This window comes from Tupaia chinensis, unplaced genomic scaffold, assembly GCF_000334495.1.
Source record: "Tupaia chinensis unplaced genomic scaffold, TupChi_1.0 Scaffold144529_1, whole genome shotgun sequence".
NCBI classification, from domain to species: domain Eukaryota; kingdom Metazoa; phylum Chordata; class Mammalia; order Scandentia; family Tupaiidae; genus Tupaia; species Tupaia belangeri.
In genome coordinates, this window is record NW_006204388.1 from 889,678 (window position 1) to 911,861 (window position 22,184).

The 22,184-nt window shown below is 39.3% G+C and overlaps 1 protein-coding gene across 1 annotated transcript in view; it reads left to right on the forward strand.

Annotated features, from left to right (window-relative positions):
- PTGER3 (prostaglandin E receptor 3) overlaps positions 1-22,184 on the forward strand; it is a 78,893-nt gene that overhangs the window by 1,913 nt on the left and 54,796 nt on the right. Inside the window, exon 2 of the mRNA XM_006167133.2 lies at positions 149-653. Within this exon, the coding sequence (XP_006167195.1) occupies positions 149-653 (505 nt within the window). The remainder of the gene's footprint in view (positions 1-148; positions 654-22,184) is intronic.

Here is a 22,184-nt window from a genome sequence, read left to right on the forward strand (position 1 = left end):
GACAGCGCAGGAAGTCCTTTCTGCTGTGCATCGGCTGGCTAGCGCTCACAGACCTGGTCGGGCAGCTGCTTACCAGCCCGGTGGTCATCATGGTGTACCTGTCCAAGCAGGGCTGGGAGCAGCTAGACCCATCCGGAAGACTATGCACATTTTTCGGTCTGACCATGACTGTTTTTGGGCTCTCCTCGCTCTTCATCGCCAGCGCCATGGCCGTCGAGCGGGCGCTGGCCATCCGGGCGCCGCACTGGTACGCGAGCCACATGAAGACGCGTGCCACGCGAGCAGTGCTACTCGGCGTGTGGCTGGCAGTGCTCGCCTTTGCCCTGTTACCAGTGCTGGGCGTGGGCCAGTACACGATCCAGTGGCCGGGGACGTGGTGTTTCATCAGCACCGGGCGAGGAGGCAATGGGACCGGCTCTCCACACAGCTGGGGCAACCTTTTCTTTGCCTCTACCTTTGCATTCCTGGGGCTCTTGGCACTGGGTGTCACCTTTGCCTGCAACTTGGCCACGATTAAGGCCCTAGTGTCCCGCTGCCGGGCCAAGGCCACGGCGTCTCAGTCCAGCGCCCAGTGGGGCCGGATCACGACAGAGACGGCCATCCAGCTCATGGGAATCATGTGCGTGCTGTCTGTCTGCTGGTCACCGCTGCTGGTAGGTAGTTTCAGGGGGTGGTTGTGTGAGCGGGCGGGAAATGAAGAGTTCTGCAAGTGGCAGCTCCTGCAGGGAAGTGGGTACAAACACAGAGCTTCGCGGAGGCTTCTCCAGTGCTGTCCTGGTGGAGATTCCAGAGTTGAGCTCCTTGCACCTCTAAGTGGCATGCAGCCATCTGGCTGTCCACAGTGGAGCTCACCAGAATGATTACAGTCTCCCTTGGAGGGGAGAGGATACCCAGGTATCACTTAGTGCATGTGCAGAGAGAAAGGATGAAGGATGACAACTGATTTTGTGGGTTTTTACCTTATTTCTAACACTTCTAACAATTTAGGACGATTTTCAGTCTGCAGAAACACTCTACCTACCACAACAAAAAGGCACAGATGTCTTTTTCCCCCTTATTTATTTATTTATTTATTTATACCTTTTCCCACATTTACTTTACATATCAAAACTTTTTTCTCAAACTCCATAATTCTTGACAATAAACAACTTTCAAAATTTCAAAAACCTGAACTTTAAAGATAGTGTTCAAAACACTTGTTATAATTTTGTTTGTGACTCTATGACGGAGACAGTATAGTTGTAAATATTTTTGAGAACATATTTACACATCAACTACTCAAACTGTTGAAAAGCAAACACCCAGCACACAATTCACACATAAACCTTACAAGTAGCTTCTGGTCGAGTGGAGGCTGGAGTGGGAAAGATGCCTGTTGCCCCAGCAGCTGGCCTTCCCAAGAACATTGAAATGTGCTTGTCAGTCTAGGAAATGCTTTAATTGACGGTCTGATCATGATTTGCTTGCCCTTGTGGCAATCGGGCAGGGTGGTGTAGTGGCCAATCCTGGGATAGGAGGGAGGGTTTCTCCACTTCCCACCACTTTACACCTGCGCACACTGGAGAGTAAGTGATGTTCCACGTGCTCCTAGCACTTGCTCTTACATGGTATGTTTGAGATTTCTTTTTTCCTGTGGCACTTTTACGTAGATATTTCTGTGAGTCAGTGCTGTTTACTAATTTCTGAAGGACGAATGCTTATTTAGGGCCCAGACAGCCTAGCATAATAGATGCTGCAGGAAGAATTACCCAGTCACTGTCACAGACTTATAGCCAATTGTATATTGGACTTGGGAACTTACATAACTGGAACACAGGGATGCAGGGATGCAGTTTTCAGAATCTAGGCACATAGAGGGTTTTGTTTGTTTTGTTTTTTTAATTGTGGTAACATATACATAAAAATTTACTGTATTAATCATTTCAAGCATTCTGTTCAGTGGTTATGTGCATTGACATTTTTGTGTACCATATACAGTTTGAAATCTCTTACAGTTCAAAACAAAAACATAATTCCCTTTTCTTTACCACTCTCCCTTGCATTTGATAAATCAGTTATTTCAGAATACCTGTGTTTAACTGTTGTGGTAGATGTGAAGCACAAGCTTTGCTCTGAATCAGTGACTTGGTGGAAGGAGAGTTCTGCCAACCGGTTACTGTATGGTCCCAGTTCTGCATTCCAGAGGCTAATGTCATCACTAGGGCTTATCAAACTCAGAATCAATTTTGGACATATTTACTTCTGTGGCTGAGGAATGAGGTGCATAGATAGCTAGACAAGAGAAAAGAAAAATAAAGATTCTCAATAATAAACTACTAAAGTCTGACAAAGGCAAACAGAATGTCTGAATTTTTCACATCTGTTACTTGAATCCCACACTTGAGTTTGCTGTGTCTATGATTTATATATTAGGGGGAAAATGCAGCTAAATCATGAATAAGATATCCATAGTTAAATTTACAATTTTTTATTTCTTTTGTTGTTAAGTAGAAGAGAATGGTTTAAGTAGTAGAGTATGGTTTTTATTTGGAGACTTTGATTCTAATAACATGAGTATGGTGGCCTTGGGAAGATTATAAATCAATCTTGAAATCAGAAATTTTGGATTGCCAAATCTACTCTCTCAAGGAGGATTATATTTGAGGCTAGTCTTATTTAATTTAATACCTTCATTCAGGTATTTATAGATTTGTACATTTTATCAGGCAATTTATTAATTCATTTTCCATAGGATATTTAGAAGAAAAATAGGGAGGCAAAGTATTATGTCACAGGGAGGTGTGGTATTGTCTGTTGAGGATGTTTTGTGGTTTTGTCAACTGTGTTGGGGAGAGATGTTCACCTGTTGAAATATCCATTTTGTAAGACAAATAATAATGTGATTGAATGTATAAAAGAAAATGAAATGAAAAATAAATAAATTAAAAATATAAATAAAAATAAATTCAACATATACTCATATAAAAGAAAAGAAATTCATGTTTCAAATTAGGTCATTTGTAATGTTAAAAAATGGTTCCATATTTTCTTTTGTGCACTATTGATATTAGATCTCTAAATATCTTCAGAAAAACCCCTACAGTACAGTGCTGGCATTATTTCAAGGAAAAAAAAACTGGCAAAACTACTTTCATAATAAATTGGAGAATGGAATTACACGAATGAAAATACTAGAACAGTGAAATGAATTTTCAGCATATTAGTGAGAGATCTTTTTTACACTAACTATGGGTAAAATAGAGATTTTGTATTAATATTTTTGAGTTAGACATAAGACAGTAATATAATTATCTGAACTCCTTACTTGAAAATCTGAGCATGTCTTATTCTCAAAGACCATAATAATCTTCTATTGTTACTGCTGAAGACTTAGTAGAGCAGAGATAGTCCAGTAAGAAAATGTCTCAACTGCTACAAGTTCTTACTATAAGAACACTTAAAACAAAATTTATGTATGGTAAAGATAATTTTATTTTCTTTTTCCCAGAAACTCTGCAAGATTCAATATGAGGTTTGAAATTAAGTGAGACTGTAGTGGGAAAGAATGTCACTGAGACAGATGATCTACAGTTCTTAGTCATTATTTATCTAAGGCATCAAATTGCCATTCTGTTGGAATCAGCAATTTGATTCAGCAATGCAATGTATTTGACATTATTGTTATTTTTTTTAAATGAACCATACAAAATAGTCCACTTATTTGACATGATAGCTAAACTTCCAGAGGCAGAAATAATCTTAGAGTGTTGTTAAAGGAAGCCAGGAACAGTCCTGGTCAAGTTATATAGCTACTGAGTGACTAGCCCTTTTGGACACGGTACATGTGAGAAAATGGTGGATTATTTCAATGATAGATCCAGAAGCTGATACAACTTGAAGATTAATTAGATAAATCAGGGCTAAAAGATGCATATTTTTAAATTTTCAGTTTATCTGAGAGAGCCAAGAATTAAACACGTCTTAAGCCATCATCTTGGAAGAAATTCAGATGGTCTAGAGTTGTAGCATAATTGTGACTCACTGGCTTTTCTCTTTTGAAAAAGCTGTAAAGGTCAATAACTCAATTTTAAAAGTGTTCATAGTTTAATTTTCTGGGAATGACACTCAGGAATATGCACTACAAGTATTAATAGTAAGTTATGATTCATCAGGGGATGCTTAGTGGGGGTGGATGAGGGATACTTGGTACTGTCTTTCTATTTGCAGTTCTAGCCTTACCTAGTGGGAAAGCAGTGTGGGGAAGTGGTCAATAAAACTCTTACATGTGCGTAACATTTCTGTAATTCACCAGTCTTCCACATTTGTGTCATGTCCTTTATGTCTCAGAACTCTAAGATCTATAACTAATGTGTCAAATTCTCACTCCTCTATCTTCCTCAATTCTTTATCATGAAGATGAGTAGGAAATTTGCACTTTAGTTCCCACTGGCTATGCTTCTGGAAGATTATTAGTTTCTTGGGTCTCCCGTTTCCCTAGAAAATTCCAACTTTCACAGATTAATGATAGTAACTAAAGAAGTCTAATTTTTTGTGGGGTTTATTTTATATCTTTATAAGTGTATGTCAACATTTTACAGTAAACAGACTAATTCATTCTTAATCAGAAATGAGAGTTGGACAATGTATGGCTTCTTAAATGAGAAAGATACCCCCCGCACACATACATATACATGAAACAGCACTGTAGAGTGGATGTTCTCTATGACTTATACGGACTGCTCTCTTTCCTCAGGACACTTCTCTCTTGATTTTTCAAGGTTGCCACTTTATTCCTTGCCTATTCATTGATATCTGCTGAGCTGTCAGCCCTTTAGCACTGGCTAAGGTCTCCAGTCAGAAGTCTCTTTCTTAGCAAAGCCTTCCCTGATGCTTCCTAGGCCTGGCTGGGTGCTCGGGTCTTTTGCTCCCATCATACCTTGCATTTCCTTGTCATAGGTCTGAGTCACATTTCACTGGACATATTAGTTAGTTGTCTTTCTATTAGACCTCCTGAGGACACATATAGTCTGTCTTGTGCATTATTTTGTCCTAGGAGCTATCATCATTGCCTGCCATATAAAGTATGTCCAATACATGCTTTCTGACAATATTCCTGAACACCCAAATCAGAAGAAAGAGTCTGGCTCTACTTGCACAAGCAATTAGTTGTGTGATCTTAGAAAATCACTTGATATCTTTATGAACTATTTTTTTTTCCTGTAAAATAGGATAAAAACACCTATCAGCCTTTTATAGGACTGTAATTAAAATGAACAAGATAAATACATGTGAACACAATTGGGAGGTGAACAGTGCTATGAAGTGTTTTATTACTGACTCCTTTTAGCAAGCTGGAATATTACTTCCATATTAGGAATGCCACTATGATGTTTTACTGAATAATAATATTGACTTCTTGTGTTCAGATAGATCTCTCTTCCAGGAACCCAGAGAAAAGAGGCAAGTAGTGCTTTACAGCTTAATCAGTGAAAGTTCACTGAGGGAAAAATGTAGAAGAGAACGTAACTTTAAAAAAAGAAAAAAAGAAAAATGTTAAGCTACAGTGCATAAATTTTTATATGGAATTGTAATTCATTCCTCCCCGCTCCTCCTGTTACCATTTGTCTTCTGCATTCTCTCAGCCCTGGGATTTGTTCCCCTTTACAGCTAAATCTAAAACTTGCTGGATCCCATTTCTCCTTTTCCTTAAACATGCAGGAATAACCACTACTTTGTTCTCTGAAGACCTTCGTCGCACATTTAGAATGTTCTTCTACTCCATGGCTGTCAGAGGAAGAGGGCTGGGTTTCTACAGCAAGGTGTGCCTCACCCCACCTGAACAGTTGTTCCTCTGTGTTGGAATTGAACACGGCTCTAGTCCATTTCCACATCCTCTTGTAGGAGCTGCCATTCTGGCTGAGTTTTCTTGTTCTTTATATGCACAGAACTGCAGTCACTAAATGTCTGAGTCGAATTTATTGTACATCTAGTGGTGTCCTCAGCTAGTCATTCTGCAAACGTTTAAAGGTGGAGCAGGTGTCTCTCTTGTCTCCATTCTTCACAGGTAATCAGAAATGTTGGGGTTTAACAGAAACTCTTTTAGTGACTCATAGCCCAGAACTGAATTTACACAAGCCTTAGGAAGACCAATGTGAGAATCGTGGGGGTGTGAATTGACACACTTAGTTTTGACCACATCTTGGCCATACATTAATATAATTTGCAGCCTACAAATTTTCCCATCCAGTGGCCCTCCTAAATACTCCCTGAGGCAACATTCATAAGAAGGATATTTCAGTAATTCATCATGGTGCTTTTCAAAATCCATATATTATTTTACTAACATTGATTTTATAATAAGTATTTGGAGGATCATAAACCTAAGAATGAAAAATTGTGGCAGAAATAGAACAAGAGGCTTGATTACTCACACCTTAATTCTGTTATAAAAAAGGAAGTTAGCCACCAATTTAAGTAAAAGTTGTGTAATACAAATTCAGAGTAACTCCTACACCAAATAATAATGCTATTTTTAAAATTTTGGAAATACAAAAACAAAGGTCACAAAGGAGCTGGGAACCTACTTATTTAAAATGATTGTTGAACCAAACCAATCAACCAACCAAAAGACAAAAACAACAAAAAAGCAAAGAGTGTAATTTTTAAACTACACCTTTTACCAGTTATTTGATAGTTCCCAAAAGTAGGTTTGATTTGGATATCTTTCTGTCTCTCTTTTTGAGGACTTAACATCATTTTCAATAGCTGTCTATATTGCTTTTGGTGCGATTCAGGAAAATTATAAAAAACAAAACAAACACTTGTTCATGTTTAAAAAGATGAGAGATTTTAAAACCAAGACACATTTTGGGGAATTCACAAGACAGTAACATAGAGCTTTAATTACTGTCTCAATGTAGGAACCTTCCCTGATAACTTATTACTAACCACCTTGGGTCAGAGCTTCTGGCAGATCACACATCAGCATTTCCGCAGGGGGAAGTATGCCTCAACACCCAGCTCCTCAACCAGAGAGTGGCCATGAGTGGCTGAGTGACCCTGACTTGAGCGTACTCCTTTCTGTTTCATGAAAACAAAAGAGAGTTATTGAAGAAGCAGGTGAGGACCACAGAGAGAAGGTGGTACTGGATGGCAAGAGGCCTGGGTCTCGTTTCGGCTTTGGTACATGATGGGAGTCACTTTGTCTTGTTTGCCTTCCCTTTTCTCATCAGTACGATATGAAAATGACCAAATCTAACTTTTCGTACCATTCTGACTTCCTGTACTAACTAGATAAAATGGTTCCTCTTGGACATACTGAATTAGATGCATGAGGGAAAACATCCAAAGACTTCTTATAAAGAAACATAGAAATGTGTACAAATGAACAATGTAGATCACACATCCTTTTTTTTTTTTTTGAGAGAAAGATTTTTGGATTTTTGGTGTAGGGTATGTGCGCTCACTGGAGAGATAGAGAGAAAGAAAGTGAGACATCACTACTGAGGAAGGATGGCCATACTGCAATCCCTTCACCTCCATTTTCCTCTCAGAATTTGGGGCATGTACGGATACATGCCCGGCATGAGTTTTAAGTTTCCGGGTCCAGAGCTTGCACCACAGTCCCCCATGTGGGAGTCCAGCGCCTTAACCACTACACCACCTGCTAGCCCCAATCACACATTCTTTCATCCAATCATTCTATAAATATTTATTGAGTGCTTAGTATGTGCCTGATACCCTGTTTACCATGGTCATACAGGGGTACCATAGTTGTATGGATAAAGCAGTTACAGAGCTGTAGGGGTGCTAGTCACATTAAAATCTTTGCAAATGACACATCTTGGACTTGAGTGGTGTGCAGCCTGTGTAGGTAGTTATATATGATAGCTTTGATGATTAACCAAATGGACACGATATCTTCTTTCATGAAGCTTTTAGTTTAGTAAAATAGACACACAGATAAATTATCATTCTAATAAATGAATGTAATCAGCCTAATGGGTCTTATGGTGGTTGCTCTTACTGCCACGTGGTACCACTGTGGCAGATTAGCCTCATAAGGGTAGAAGGAAGATGCTGGTTCACTGCTGTGGTGATGCCTCTGATGCAGCATGCATCTGCCCAAGATATGACAGATCTGTGCTTGGACTCTATGCTTAAAGAGCATATTACAGGGACTAGCAGTTAGTGTAATGGCTATGTCACTGGACTCCCACGTAGTCGACCGCGGTTCGATTCCCGGACCCAGTGGCTTAAATTCACGCCAGGCGCATGTGTGTGCATGCCCAAGATCCTGAGAGAAGAATGGAGGAGAAGGGATTGTGGCGTAGCCATCCCCCCTAGGGGGTGATTTCTCGTTTTCTGTCTCTCTGTCTCTCTCTGTCTGTCTGGCAAGCGCACATGCCCTATAGCAAAAACCTCTCCAAAAAAAAAGAGAGCATATTACAAACCAGCCCCTCCTTTTGGATCCTTTGGTTCTGTGCTGTACTCATATTACGCCTTTGTAAATTTGTGTATTATTATTTTTAAAAAATTATTTCTATTGCCAGAGGGCATGTGTGCTCCCCATAGACAGTGAGAGGGAGAAAAAACCCTCTAATAGGACATGGTCATGCCACAATCCTTTCTCCTCTATTTCTCCATCCTGTTGAGATTTTGGTCATGCACACACACATGCCTAGTGTGTTTTTTCAAAACACCAGATCTGGGATTTGAAGCATTGTCAACTTTGTGGAATCTGGTTTCTCTAGATCACAAGGCCAGCCCTTGGTGAATTTTCTTGTAAGACTTCCCTTGAGTTTTCCTCCAGTAAATTTGGCCGAAGTCATTTTTTTTTTTCTTTTTATATGGTTGAAAGCTTAATATATAATGTCCTATCATTATGTACATTTCAAAATTTCTTCACTCTTACATTAGAGAAATGAAGAAAGACCTTAAACTCTACACGTTACTTCACTGGAAATGTAAGAAATTAACAATCAGTCTAAGTTTCTTGGTTTCAAACTTTGGAAGAAGAGGCTAGATTTGTTTGTCTCTTTTTTCCTAGAAGGCCCTGGGCACATGAAGCTCTACCCACATTTTTCCAACTGACCATCAGACTATCCCAAGAGTGTTGTGTGGGTTTTCTTTTTATATACCACACAAATTTCTCCTATGTAAACCTAATCACTTTACATTTACTAGAGTAAGTGACACTTCTCTAACATCTGCTCCAATGTGATTTCTCTGCCCACTTGGACAGAGAAGTGCAGGCAGCTCCTGGTATCCCTTATGTACATCAAAACAAGGGCATGCCATGAAGGCAGGAGAAAAGTGCTCGGGTAGAGTTTCATAGAGGACCCCCTTCCTTATGCACTGGTGACTTTGGCGAGGTTGGGGAGGGTATTTCTGAGGAAATGGCATTTATGACATGTCTTGAAAGATGAGCCTGAGGATGAAAGACCAGTATGTGAAGACATCACTGTAGGAAAGAGCTAGAAGCACTGGAGGAACAGAAAGAAGGCCAGGTGGATGGATTAGGCTGAGTCAAAGGGAGAGCACCTTCAAGGTGAGTGTAAAGGGGGCAGGCAGGGGCACATAATGCAGAACCTTGTCATTTTTGTTTAGGAGTTTATATTTTTACCTTAAGTATAATAAAGCAAGTAAGAACTTTGAGTGAGAGAGTGATTTGCTCTTTATATGATAAGGAGATTGCTTAGTGGATTGAAGAGGACATCAAAGTCCATCAATTGCGAGAGCAGATGGAGATGTACAGATGGTAATAGAATAAAAAACTCTCTTCCCTTAGTGTTGCTTTAAACAATGGAAGGGAGGGGCCAGCAGATGGCACTGTGGTTGCATCACTGGACTCCCACTCAGCTGACCACAGTTCGACTCCCAGACCTGGTAGCTTAAAACACATGTGGGGTGGATGTGTATGCATGCTCAAGATCCAGGAAGGAGAATGGAGGAGAAGGGATTGGTATGTGGCCATCCCCCCTGGGGAGGGTGATTTCTCACTTTCCCTCTCACTGTGTCTGTCTGTCTGTCTGTGTCTTTCTCTGGCAAGCACACGTGCCCTAAGGCAAAAATCTCTAAAAAAAAAGATGAGAAAAAAAAGATGGAAGGCAAATAGCTCGGCATAGACTTGGTGATGGAAGAGGAAATGGCAATGGGTGTGGGCAGAGGTACAGAGGAGAAAATTGAGGCAAGCATGCTGAGAATTGTAAACAAACCTGGTTTTTTTTTGATTGTTTGTTTTTGTTTTTTGGAGAGGTTTTTCGCTATAGGGCACGTGCGCTCGCCAGACAGACAGAGAGAGATATAGAGACAGAAAGCGAGAAATCACCCCCCAGGGGGGATGGTCACGCTGCAATCCCTTCTCCTCCATTCTCCTCTCGGGATCTTGGGCACACACGCACACATGCCCGGCGTGAGTTTTAAGCCACTGGGTCTGGGACGCGAACCGCGGTCGACTACGTGGGAGTCCAGTGACATAGCCATTACGCTAACTGCTGGTTCCCAACAAACCTGCTTTTGTCAAAGTGCATTTGAGAATGTCGAGAGATACTATGAGTCAAATAGGTATTGAAGGGTGGAGTGTGGAGAGGAGTATATTGGTAGATTGCCTAGAAATTAGGAATAAGAATTTGTGTTTTTCAGCTAGGGCAAGTTGTATCACTTTCCTTTACTTCTGTTCAATGTTTGTAAATTAAGAGGGTTTAGAGTATAAATTTCTGAATTCATAAAGGTTATTTAGTAAAGCTACTTATTTAATGCTTAATCTCTCTCTAGAATATTTCTGGTGAAATTGTTCGAGCTTTGTTCAAACTACTTACAGAAAATTCATTGCTTTTCAAAAAACATGAAGAATTTTCTTAGAGCCAAGTATTGTGCCATTTTCTTTCTCATGTGTAATTTTCTTTATTTTCTATAACAACTCTATGAGGTGTTATCACCTCCAACTAACAGATAATGAGAATCCACCAGACTAGAAGAGTGGTAAAGCATCCAGACACACATTGCAGGGTCTCAGGTTCATGTCCTGGGGTCTCCCAATGTATGCTGCGTGTACACACATGCCTGTGATCCAGGCTGTCTGAGCTTGGAGGTATTGGGTTGTTGGGAAAGTCATGACATATTTTGCATAGAAACACAGAAAAATACATTATGACTCTCCTGACAACCTAATAGAATTCAATCTGAAGACCCTGGTGTGGTGCCTCTCTCTCTCTCTCTCTAAGTAGTAAGTAAATGAACTTAAAAAGTATGAAAAATAAACTAGAGTTGAAAGATGTTGAGCGATTTATTCTAGGTAACACTAGTAAGTGATCAAGTTGATTTTCAAAGGCTAGGCTTTTTACTTCATGCCATGGTGCCTCCAAGTAGCCCAATTCATTTTGAGTCGTTCTTATTCCTAGCAAAATTTTATTTTCTTATATTCATTGAGTCACTCTGTCTTCCCTCTTGTTTCCACCCTTAGTTGCTAATGTAGTACTAATGTAGTCTTTGGTTTATATAGAACAGTACTAAATTCACTTTAATTTTATATAACTTTATTTTTGTCTTTCATGATATACAAGTGGGATATAGAGAAAGAGAGAAAGATAGGCACACTCAATAAGGTCTCATGGCATGATCCCCCCACCAGCCTTTCCCAGCCATCTAGGATCATGGGAATGTGCACACATGTCCACATGCACAGATCAACCTGAGAACCAAACTCCAGTCTTCCATATGGCTCCCAGAACTGCAGAGCATATTACTAACCTAGTGCCACCATGACTGGACCCTTAACTTATTTTTATTTTATTGTTAGGTTTTGAGTAACAAAGAGGCCACGGTTTTATATCGACCATCCAATCTCAGCATACATATGGAACTGTACCGATAATATGTGGCTCAAGGGACCGGCAGTTAGCGTAATGGCTATGTTGCTGGACTCCCACGTAGTCGACCATGGTTCGAGTCCTAGACCCGGTGGCTTAAACTCACGCTGGGCGCATGTGCGTGCGTGCCCAAGATCCCAAGAGGAGAACGGAGGAGAAGGGATTGCAGCGTGGCCACCCCCCCGGAGGGTGATTTCCTGCTTTCTGTCTCTCTGTCTCTCTCTGTCTGTCTGGCGAGCGCACGCGCCCTATAGCGAAAACCTCTCAAAAAAAAAAAATATGTGGCTCAACATATATATTAACAATACAAACTCATGGATATTTATACAACACTACTGTTTTAGGTTTTGGTGCATCTTGCACATGGGACTTTAGTAAACATTGCAAACATAAAGCAACTTATCTATTTCAGTTCATGAGAATCTGCTTTCATAAAAGCCCATTGGTAATTTCATAGAATACTTATTAAAGGAAACCCAGGAAAATCAATAACTAAATGACAAAAGGAGCACTTTAAAAGAAAAGGTGGTAGATAAAAGTATTAGATTTTTAAAGTTTAGCAATTGGATTTAGGAACCAGAGAATGTATATTCGTATTAGGAATTTTAAAAACAAATCCCCAGGATCTGCCTCACAATTATGACTACATTTCAAAAGAATAGTATTGGGTTGCTACAGTGTCTTTCCTGTCAGAGTAAACAATTATTCCATTATTCTAAAGAAATAAGATGGTCATTTACACAAATGGTTTTAAAATAAGATTCTCCCCCATCAGTATAAAATAACACCAAACTAATATGATCTCCATCAAATAACAAAGAAAGTTTATCAAAATGTTGACCAGAAAAATAAAGAATCCAGATTACCACTTATTTTCCCTGGATGCTTCAAAGTGCAGAGCACACCAGTCTCCTGCAAAGATGTGGTGGCAGTTCTGACCTTGCCCTCGTTTATGAAATGAGGGCGGACCAAAAGCCTTCAGCTCACGGTTTTTGCTTTTTCCAGTATAGAATTGAGAGGGTGGACCAGGTGGTTTTGTTGTTGTTGTTTTTGGTTTTCTTTTTCATTTGAAGTTTTTGGCATAGGGTGCATATACTTGCCAGAGAGACACAGAGAGAGAGAAAGTGAGGAATCACCCCCCAGGAGGGACTGCCACACCTCTCGTGGCATCCCTTGTCCTCCATTCTCCTCTCAGGATTTTGTGCATGCACGTACACATGCCTGGCATGAGTTTCAATCCACTGAGTGTGGAAATCCAACACCTTTCCCACCATGCCACCTGCTGACCTGAGCCAGATGACTTTTTTTTTTGGAGAGGTTTTTGCTATAGGGCGTGTGCGCTCGCCAGAAAGACAGAGAGAGACAGAGAGAGAGAGACAGAAAGCGAGAAATCACCCCCCAGGGGGAATGGCCACACCACAATCCCTTCTCCTCCATTCTCCTCTCGGGATCTTGGGCATGCACGCACACGTGCCCAGTGTGAGTTTAAGCCGCCGGGTCTGGGACTCAAACCGCAGTCGACTACATGGGGGTCCAGCGACATAGCCATTACGCTAACTGCAGGTCCCTGGGCCAGATGACTTTTAAGAAAATTTTCAACTAAAAGAATCTAAATTAGCATGAAATCTCATCTTTGAGAAGATAGATATTTAGAGTGGCAAAAGAAATAGATTGTTTTAAAGGTAGATGAAGGGACTGGCAGGTAGCATGGTGGTTAAGGGAACTGGACTCCCACATGACCAACTGCAGTTCGAGTCCCAGACCTGGTGGCTTGCTCTCTCACTTTCTCTCTCTTGCTCTCTCACTCTGTCCCTCTTTGGTCAAATTAAAAAATAAATAAATAACTTGATAAAGTTAAATAAGAATAATTCTTTTTTTTAAAAAAAAAGGTGGGTGAAGTGTTTCTTCTCATTTTATACATTCACTCAGAACTATTCTATTGTACAGTACAAAGGGCCAAGTTTGGGTAGAAAAAGAGTGAACCATCATGTTACTATACCAATAACCAGAACTTCCTGCCTTTGAATTTTAAGAACCATGAATCTAGTTGGGAAAAAAAGCCAAGAGAGATGTACTTTTAAGCTGTTCAATAGGATCTAGTTAAGTGCACACTTATTATTCTGTTTCAGAAATTCTTCAGAAAGGCAACTTTAACAAAACTGGTTCTAACAGAAAGGATGAAAGGGCAGGGGAGAATTTTTTTTCCTCTTTTAATCCCAAGAAAATAGTGGCTTCTCATTTTCTGTCCCCTACAAAGAATAAAAATATCACTTCTAGAGTTTAACACAGTGGCTTTGTTTTCAAAATGCACCAATTTATTTTCTTCACAAGGCAGCCATACGTGATATCAATAAATCTTAAACATGACTGCTATGTGATTTCTTCAGTAAGTTCCATGGCTTGCCTGAGTTTTCCTGGAACATTCAGCCAGAGGAGTCCTGAAGTTTCAGATAGTAAAGTTTTCTCCACAACTACAAATTCCTTTGATGTTTAGGTTATTGAATATAAACTCTGGATAATCTGTCTTCCACATAGTTCACTTATGTTTCTAAAAGTGTTAACTATGCTTTCTTTTTTGGTTTTTAAATTTATTTATTTAACTTTACTTATTATGATTATTACTCATTTTGATCAGACAGAGAGAGAGAGAGGGAAAGTGAGAAAGCAAGCCACCAGGTTCAGGACTTGAACTGTGGTCAGCCATGAGGGAGTCCAGTGGTTTAACCACCACACCACCTGCCGACCCTAACTATGCTTTCTTTTCCATCAGCATTCTAGCTCCATCTTGAACAACTTCATTAGAATCTCCATTTTACTTCATATATATTCAAGAGTATAAGAATGACCATTACAATGTCTGGTTCAGACATCAACTTTTATGCCTGTGTGTGTGTGTGTGTGTGTGTGTGTGAGAGAGAGAGAGAGATTAATTAATTTATTTTTAAGGCAAGGATTCTCTGTGTTGTGCTGCTCCTACCTTACCCTTCCAAGTAGCTGGGACCTTCATGCCTGCCTGTTCAGAAAAGGTCTTGCTATGATATCCAGGCCTGTCTTGACCTGAGAGACTAGGATTACAGGTGTGTGCCACTGTGCCCAGCCTTTAGGGTGGAGTAGGAGCTGAGCCAAGGCCTTCCATGTGGTCCCAGCCCATGGAACACAGCATGTTAGCAGTATACACCTTAACTAGTTCTGGGTCTTGGGCACACATGTGCCCAGCACACTTGGAAAGGTGTTCAGATGTGACTCTAGCATCTTCCCATGTTGCCCAGCCTTACAGAGTATCATGTTTTACCTCTGTGCCACTATCTTGGCTCTGTATTACAGTGTTTTGACTGTGACTTGTTCCATGAGGTCAAGTGTAAAAATTTTCCACTTTTAGAGTCATGTTAGCACCAAACAGTTCAAGACTTTTAGAGCATTTCAGATTTTGGATTTTGAAATTAGGGATGCTCAACCTATATTATTCTTTATTAAGTGTTGAGACGTTTTACTAAGTATGAATAGGAAAGTAACATAAAATTACTTTAACAACGGCAGTGGTAGAAGCCTTGATTTATTAATTCATTTAGCAAACATTTATTGAATATTGGTTATGTGTGAGGCACTGTGCTGCAGTCTGACAGAACAAAGGCAGGGCCCTTGTACTCAAAGAATGTGTTTTCTACCAAATGACTCTCTGGAAAACTTGAAGTCATGACTCAAAAAAGCAATGTCATTTTCCATTGTCAATTTTCAGTAAAGGAACAAAGCTGAGAACCACCTAGAATTCATTTATCCATTCATGCATTCAATGATTATTCCCCGACTACGTACTCTACATCGGGCTTTGTTCTAGGGAATATAGCAGTGCATTTGATTAGTTTTATGCTCTCTGAGAACTTATATTCTAGTGAAAGGAAAAAGTCAGTTAAGAAACACCTAGAAGTCAGGCTCTGATAAATATTGTTAAAAACATAAAGCAATGAGATGTGATAAAGCCAGTGTGGGGAACTGTTGTAGATTGGGATATCAGGAAAACATGTTTCTGAGAGGCAACACTGAGGTGTGGAACTGAATGAAAGAGATAAAAATCAGGCATGGCTGATGTTCAAGAAGAATATTCTAGGCAGAGGGAATAGCAAAGACTCTTCTAGTATGTTCAAGTAGGTCAGTACAATTGAAGTAAAATGAAAGGAGCAGGAGGGAAATGCTATACATTGAGGTCAGAGAAAGAGAAAAAAAAAATCATGTAAGACCATGCTAGGGAGTTTTGATATTATTTTATGAGAACCACCAGAAAGATTGAAGCAGGAGAATGACATAATTGAAGGCTTTCATATGATGATTCTGGCAGTTGTTGAGGAAAGACTGGAGCAGGAAGACTAGCTGGAAGACTACTGAAGTCGTTCAAGTGAGAGACAACCACTGGAACTGGACTAGAGGAGTGGACATATGCACATAGTGCTTTGGAGACATAGTCTGTCAAGCTTTCGGAAATGTTTCTAATCCCATCTTGCCATTCTGACAAGAGATAGGGTCCTCTCTTCCTCTCTGGTCCTTTGGTTGTGAGGTCACCAGCTGTCCACAAGTGACTTCCCACTCGGCTCCCTGACAAAGAAGTGACTCCTCCCATCTTACACAGCTACTAACAGGTAGAGTCAGGTTGTAAATTCTAATAGGTGCTTTTCTTTTATCTGAGACACAAACCTGAACAGTCACACAGAGACACACAAGTTAGCAAAGCTTAAACTCACACCAGGTGTGTGTGCGTGCATGCCCAATATCCCGAGAGGAGAATAGAGGAGAAGGGAATGTGGCGGGGCCATCCCCCCCGGGGGTTGATTTCTTGCTTTCTTTCTCTCTGTCTCTCTCTGTCTTTCCGGTGAATGCATGCAAAAAAAACCCCCCAAAAAAAAAAAAACCCAAAAAACAAAAAACATCATACAATGTTGTAAGAAGCAAGATCACTAGAAGATCCAGATGATGCTAATTTTCAGGTCAGATCTTATAAGGAATTATTTACTGAGGAAGTTCTTGTTAAACTAGTTTTTTTTTTTCCCTTTTCTAAATTGGAAGCAATTCTCAAATTAATATTCTCTGCATTTAAAATCAGGATTCTTTGACTACAAATCACAGAAACCTAATACAAACTAGCTTAAGCAAGAAAAAAAAGTATGGTGGAGAGTTGTTTGATTCACATAAATTGCAGGGGTGGAGTAGAGGTGGCCTTATGTAAGAAAGACTGAAACCAGGACTAGAGTCTCTCTTCATATCTTAAATTTTGGCTTCTCACTGTGTGTCAGAATCCCAAGTTGAGGCTCTTCTTCTGAAATCAATCAAAGACATAGCTTTGCAGCTCCTTAGCTTGACCCTGGGCTCCTTGTTCTGAGCTTCAAGTTAGTAGACTTATATTTACTGTCTGCACATGGAGATTTAATATTATTTTCATAGTAGTATAATATTTCAGTGAATACATCATCTCGAAGTACTGTTTGATTGTATTTTTCTTTTCCATTCTTTGTTTTGTTTTGTGAAAACTAGAAACAACAATTGATAATAGAAAGCCTCAGTACCTTACAAAGATTCAGGCTCAGACTGTTCATTAGTGACTGAAGAGTGTAATGAGAGGTTTATAGCAGAATAGAGTTGGATCCAACATTCCATGAGCTCCACAGTGAGTGACCACAGAAGAAAAAAAGCTCTGTTTTGAATTTTCTGTAAAGGGGGGATTGTAGACTGGATTTGATGTTAATCTGGTAACTGACTTTCTCTTTAGAAATGAGTAGCTGTGCTAATAAGCTGGGTGGTTATTTTCGAATTTATGTAATGGTAGAAATTTCCTCCAAGAATAGACTAAGGATTTTACTAGATCTAGATTTCTGAGTGCAATATATTTCTTAGGATTAGTTTTTGTTCTTTAAAAAATATTAGGGAACATCTTGAAAATTTTTTTCTCTAGCATTTATTTGTAATAAAAATATGCTGTAGATTAACATCAGGAAGCATGAAATTATCTTCTGACTTCCGAGCTCTAGTTTTTTCCTCTGACTTGGTTCAGGGTGGTGAACAATAAAATCTGACCACAAGCTCAAACAGCGTGTCCTGGAAGGATATTGGGGGCTTAAAGAGTGAATAGAAAACTAGCAAGTCAGTTTTAGAAGACAGGCAGGGCCCAGGACACCCTGATGCTGAGCTTCAGGCCGCACTGCGAGGGCCTGATGTCATAATGTCTGCTACATGCTGTGGTGATGAATCCAGCTTCTCCTTTACATTACCGTCTTTAAGATTCAACGTCCTAATGTAATCTGACTGCTGTAGCCTGGTTATTTATCACCTGACTGTGTCAAGGGGTCAACAGAAGAATTAGCATCTCCAGCATCTGGTTTTTGAAGTGGAGGGCAATAGTGAGGGGCATGTCCTGGGATTTCTTCACCACCCAGAATGTAGAGAAAAATGAGTTATCCAAAATTAAGATATTAATAATAAAATCAGGTGTCCATTTTTACCATCTATTTCATCCTTACAGACATTATAACACTAATGTATTCTTGAAGCTGCATGTATGTGTGTGTGTCTGTGTGTGTGTGTGTCTGTTTGTGTGGCTGTGGGCATGGTGGTTATGGACATGGTCACACTGCAATCCTCTCTCCTACATTTCATCATCCCGCTGGGTTTAGGGGAATGCATGTACATGCGCCATGAGTTTTTCAAGCTACTGGGGCTGGGATTTTTAGCTTACAAAAACATTTTCAAATAATTTACTGAAAATACTGCACAAAAAGAACAGATTTATTAAGAATAGCAAAGGATGACAGAAACTGTCTAGAGCATGTAATCACAGTAAATTAAAGATTTCCTATGGAATACACTTTTGTTCATTAATTGATCTTCTTAGGAGCCTGGGTTTTCAGGGAAGATATTTCAAATATCCCTACAGAAAATAGCAAGAACTTTCCTGTATCCCACAGTAATCTATTATGGATTTCAGTCACTGTGATACCTGCGATTTAAGAGTGTTTTCTAAAAATATGTGGCACTAATTTCTTCCAATTCTGTGTCTTTTAGGCTTAGAACATTCACATACAGTGATAAAGTTTTACTGGGCAAACATTTTTTAGCTAGTACAACTCACAAATATTATTCTTTTCACCAAACTATTTATAAAACAAATAAAACTGTTTATTGAGTTCTCTTTGCTTAGTGGGAAAGTGTTTGACTACAGTCAAAAATTAGAATATTTGTTTTGACAGTTCTAAAACTCCCAGCATGATGCAGTCCAATTAGGATTCTCACAAACCTGTTTTCATCTTTGGTCTTGTAATTACGGGGAAGAGAAAGAGTCTTAGAGAAACTTGTGACCATAGTTATTCTCTTACAAGGAATTCAGATATATTACTATCCAGTACCTTCTCATCCAAATTGAAAGGCTTAGGATTCCTTAGTTTAATCTTCATGATCCTGGATTTGGCCACATTTACCACTCTGTGTTGGGACTCACTGCCATTCAATCTCTCCACTGTTCAATTTCCCCAATGAGATACAAGGCAGGAATACACACACGCGTGCGTGCACATACACATACATGCACACACATACATGCACACACACACGCACACACACACAGACACAAGTGTGTGCATCTCCAAGGATACATTGTTTCTAAGAATGAGTTAGATAGTAAAGTTAACACTCAACTGTATTTATTTATTCATTTATTTTTAGAGAGTTGTTTTTTTTTTCTATAGTGTGTACACTCAATGGAGAGAGAGAGAGACAGAAAACGAGAAATCACCACACCCCCCAAGCGGGGATGGGCATACCACAATCCCTTCTCTTCTCCAAGAAAAGACTCTTGGGACCTTGGGCACACACACATACATGCCCAGCATAAATTCTAAGCCACTGGGTCCGGGACTCAAACCTAGATCGATTACGTGGGAGTCAAGCAATGTAATCATTACACCATCTGCTGGTCCTGATTTTATTAAAGAGGTTTTTGCCTTAGGTCACATGTTCTTGCTGGAGAAAGAGAAGAGACATTGAGAGGAAAAGTGAGAAATTATTCCCCTGGGATTATGACCATACTGCAATCCCTTCTGCTCCATTTTCCTCCTGGGATCTTATGCATGCATACACATGAGCTTGGCATGAGTTTCAAGCCACCAGGCCTGGGACTTGAACCATGGTCAGTCATGTGGGAGTTCAGCGACATAACCACTACACCATCTGCTCCTCCCCTCACCCAGTTTTATTATTATGCTTCATTTGGATAATTCATTTTTTTCTATATTCTGGACGGAAAAGAATTCTATCTTCATTTTTTCATTCCTTCCTCAGCATCCTTATCTTCAGTCACAAAAATAGATTTGCTGTTCCTAGATTCACAGTTCACACTCCGAAGTATGAATTCTATCTTTCAAAATCTCTGCAAACATCTCCTGTTCTGTGAGGAAGCACTTTTCCTGAACCTGGAAGCAGATTTAAATGTCCCTCTTCTTTGCTCCATAGTGCCTGAGCATACATTTATCATTATTCTTGCAGTTATAGTCATATTTATGATGAGGATGATTGCCTAAAGTAGATAGATGTTTATTTACAACATACATTACATTTCACAGACATAATATCTTTGGGTTCTGTCAACAATACTTAGATACTGTTATCTTCACTTTTGGATGAGGAATGTAGTTTTGAAATGTTGTTACAGTTTGGATCATCGTTTGTCCCCCAAAGTTTCCTGTTTTGAAATTTAGTCTTTGTAGATGATTGGATGTCCCTTGGAAATTCATATGTTGGAAGTGGACTGTATTAATTATATTGTGACAGTATTATGTGAAGACTTAATTTCTTCATGGTGTTCCAGGGTAAGGCCTTTGGGTGTGATAATGTTATTAGGATGGGGCCTCTCTGACTGATTTATGACCGGTATATAAAAAGAGGGAGTAAGACAAGAATCGCAGATACCTAAGCTGTTTGAGAGAATATATGTGGGAGACTCTTCAAAAAGTATAGCACATTAAACCTGCACTGTTAAATATGGTAGTCACTTGCCACATGTGGTTATTAGGTTCTTGAAATGTGATTACTCCAAATTGAGATATATAATAGGTATAAAATATACACCAGAGTTTGAAGATTAAGTACAGAAAGGGAGGATGTAAAATATTTTATTAATAATTTTTATATGTATTACATGTTGAATAATATTTCAGACATATTAGGTACATTAAAATACATTATTAAAATCAATTATATATTTTTAAAGCTTTTTTTCAGTGTGGTTACCACAAAACTCAAAAGCTTACATGTGACTCACACTTGGAATTTGAACTATATTTCTATTGATAGTGCGGCAATAGACCAATTATTTTCTACTTGTTTTTGCTCGGGATGCTATTTCAGTAAGTCTCTTTAGATAAATAAATTAAAACAGCTGTTCTGATTAGATGGCGTGGGGAACCGGATATGTCCAAGTCCCAATAGTATTTATACATCAAATATTTGCAAAAACTATTCTTGAAAATATCTACAGCAGGGGCCAGCAGGTGGTATGGCACTTGGGATGCTGGACTCCCACGTGGTCGACTATGGTTTGAGTCCCAGACCAGGTAGCATGCTTTCTCACTTTCTCTCTCTCTCTCTCTCTCATGAGCACACATGCCCTATAGCAAATTAAAATATAATAATAGATAAAATAAGTAAGCATTCTTCTTTAAAAAAGAAAATATCTACATTAAGAACAAAGCCTACATATTATATAGGCTTTAAATGAATTCACTGAAAGCATTTTCTTTAAGACGATAGTAGGACTAGTTTTATAATTACTTGGTAAGATTTTCCCTAGGAATATAAAGTAACGCAATGCACAGTTGCTTTCACTGAACTCATACACTGAGAAGAGAGGGAGCTAATAGCCTTAGGTGTTGGGGTCTGTTCATCTTTGTTAGGAGATTGTGACGCTCCTAGGAGTTAGTCATTCGGGTCATGGGAAAAAGAAATTTCTTCTTCGTCTTTGCTTTTTTTCTGGTTCCTATTGTTTACTTTGCTGTTGGATGGAATGGTATTAATCCAAATAAACAACAGATGAGAAAAAGCAACCTGAGGGAATAAACAAGGAAAATGAGAGTTTTCTATTTTCCTGCATCACATATAATGTGAATTTAATCTTTCACAAGCATCCCTAAAACTTGCTAAAAAAAAACTGGTAAGTGCTCACCATCATTTCAGTGATGCTTGAAAGTCTGATTTCCTGAAAAAGAAAAGCAAAACAAGAAAAGCAAGAAGAGTTTTTTAGAAAAGTAAAGTTTACAATGATTAATGTAAATATCACATGGAACTGGGTGGTTTTCACTTTCC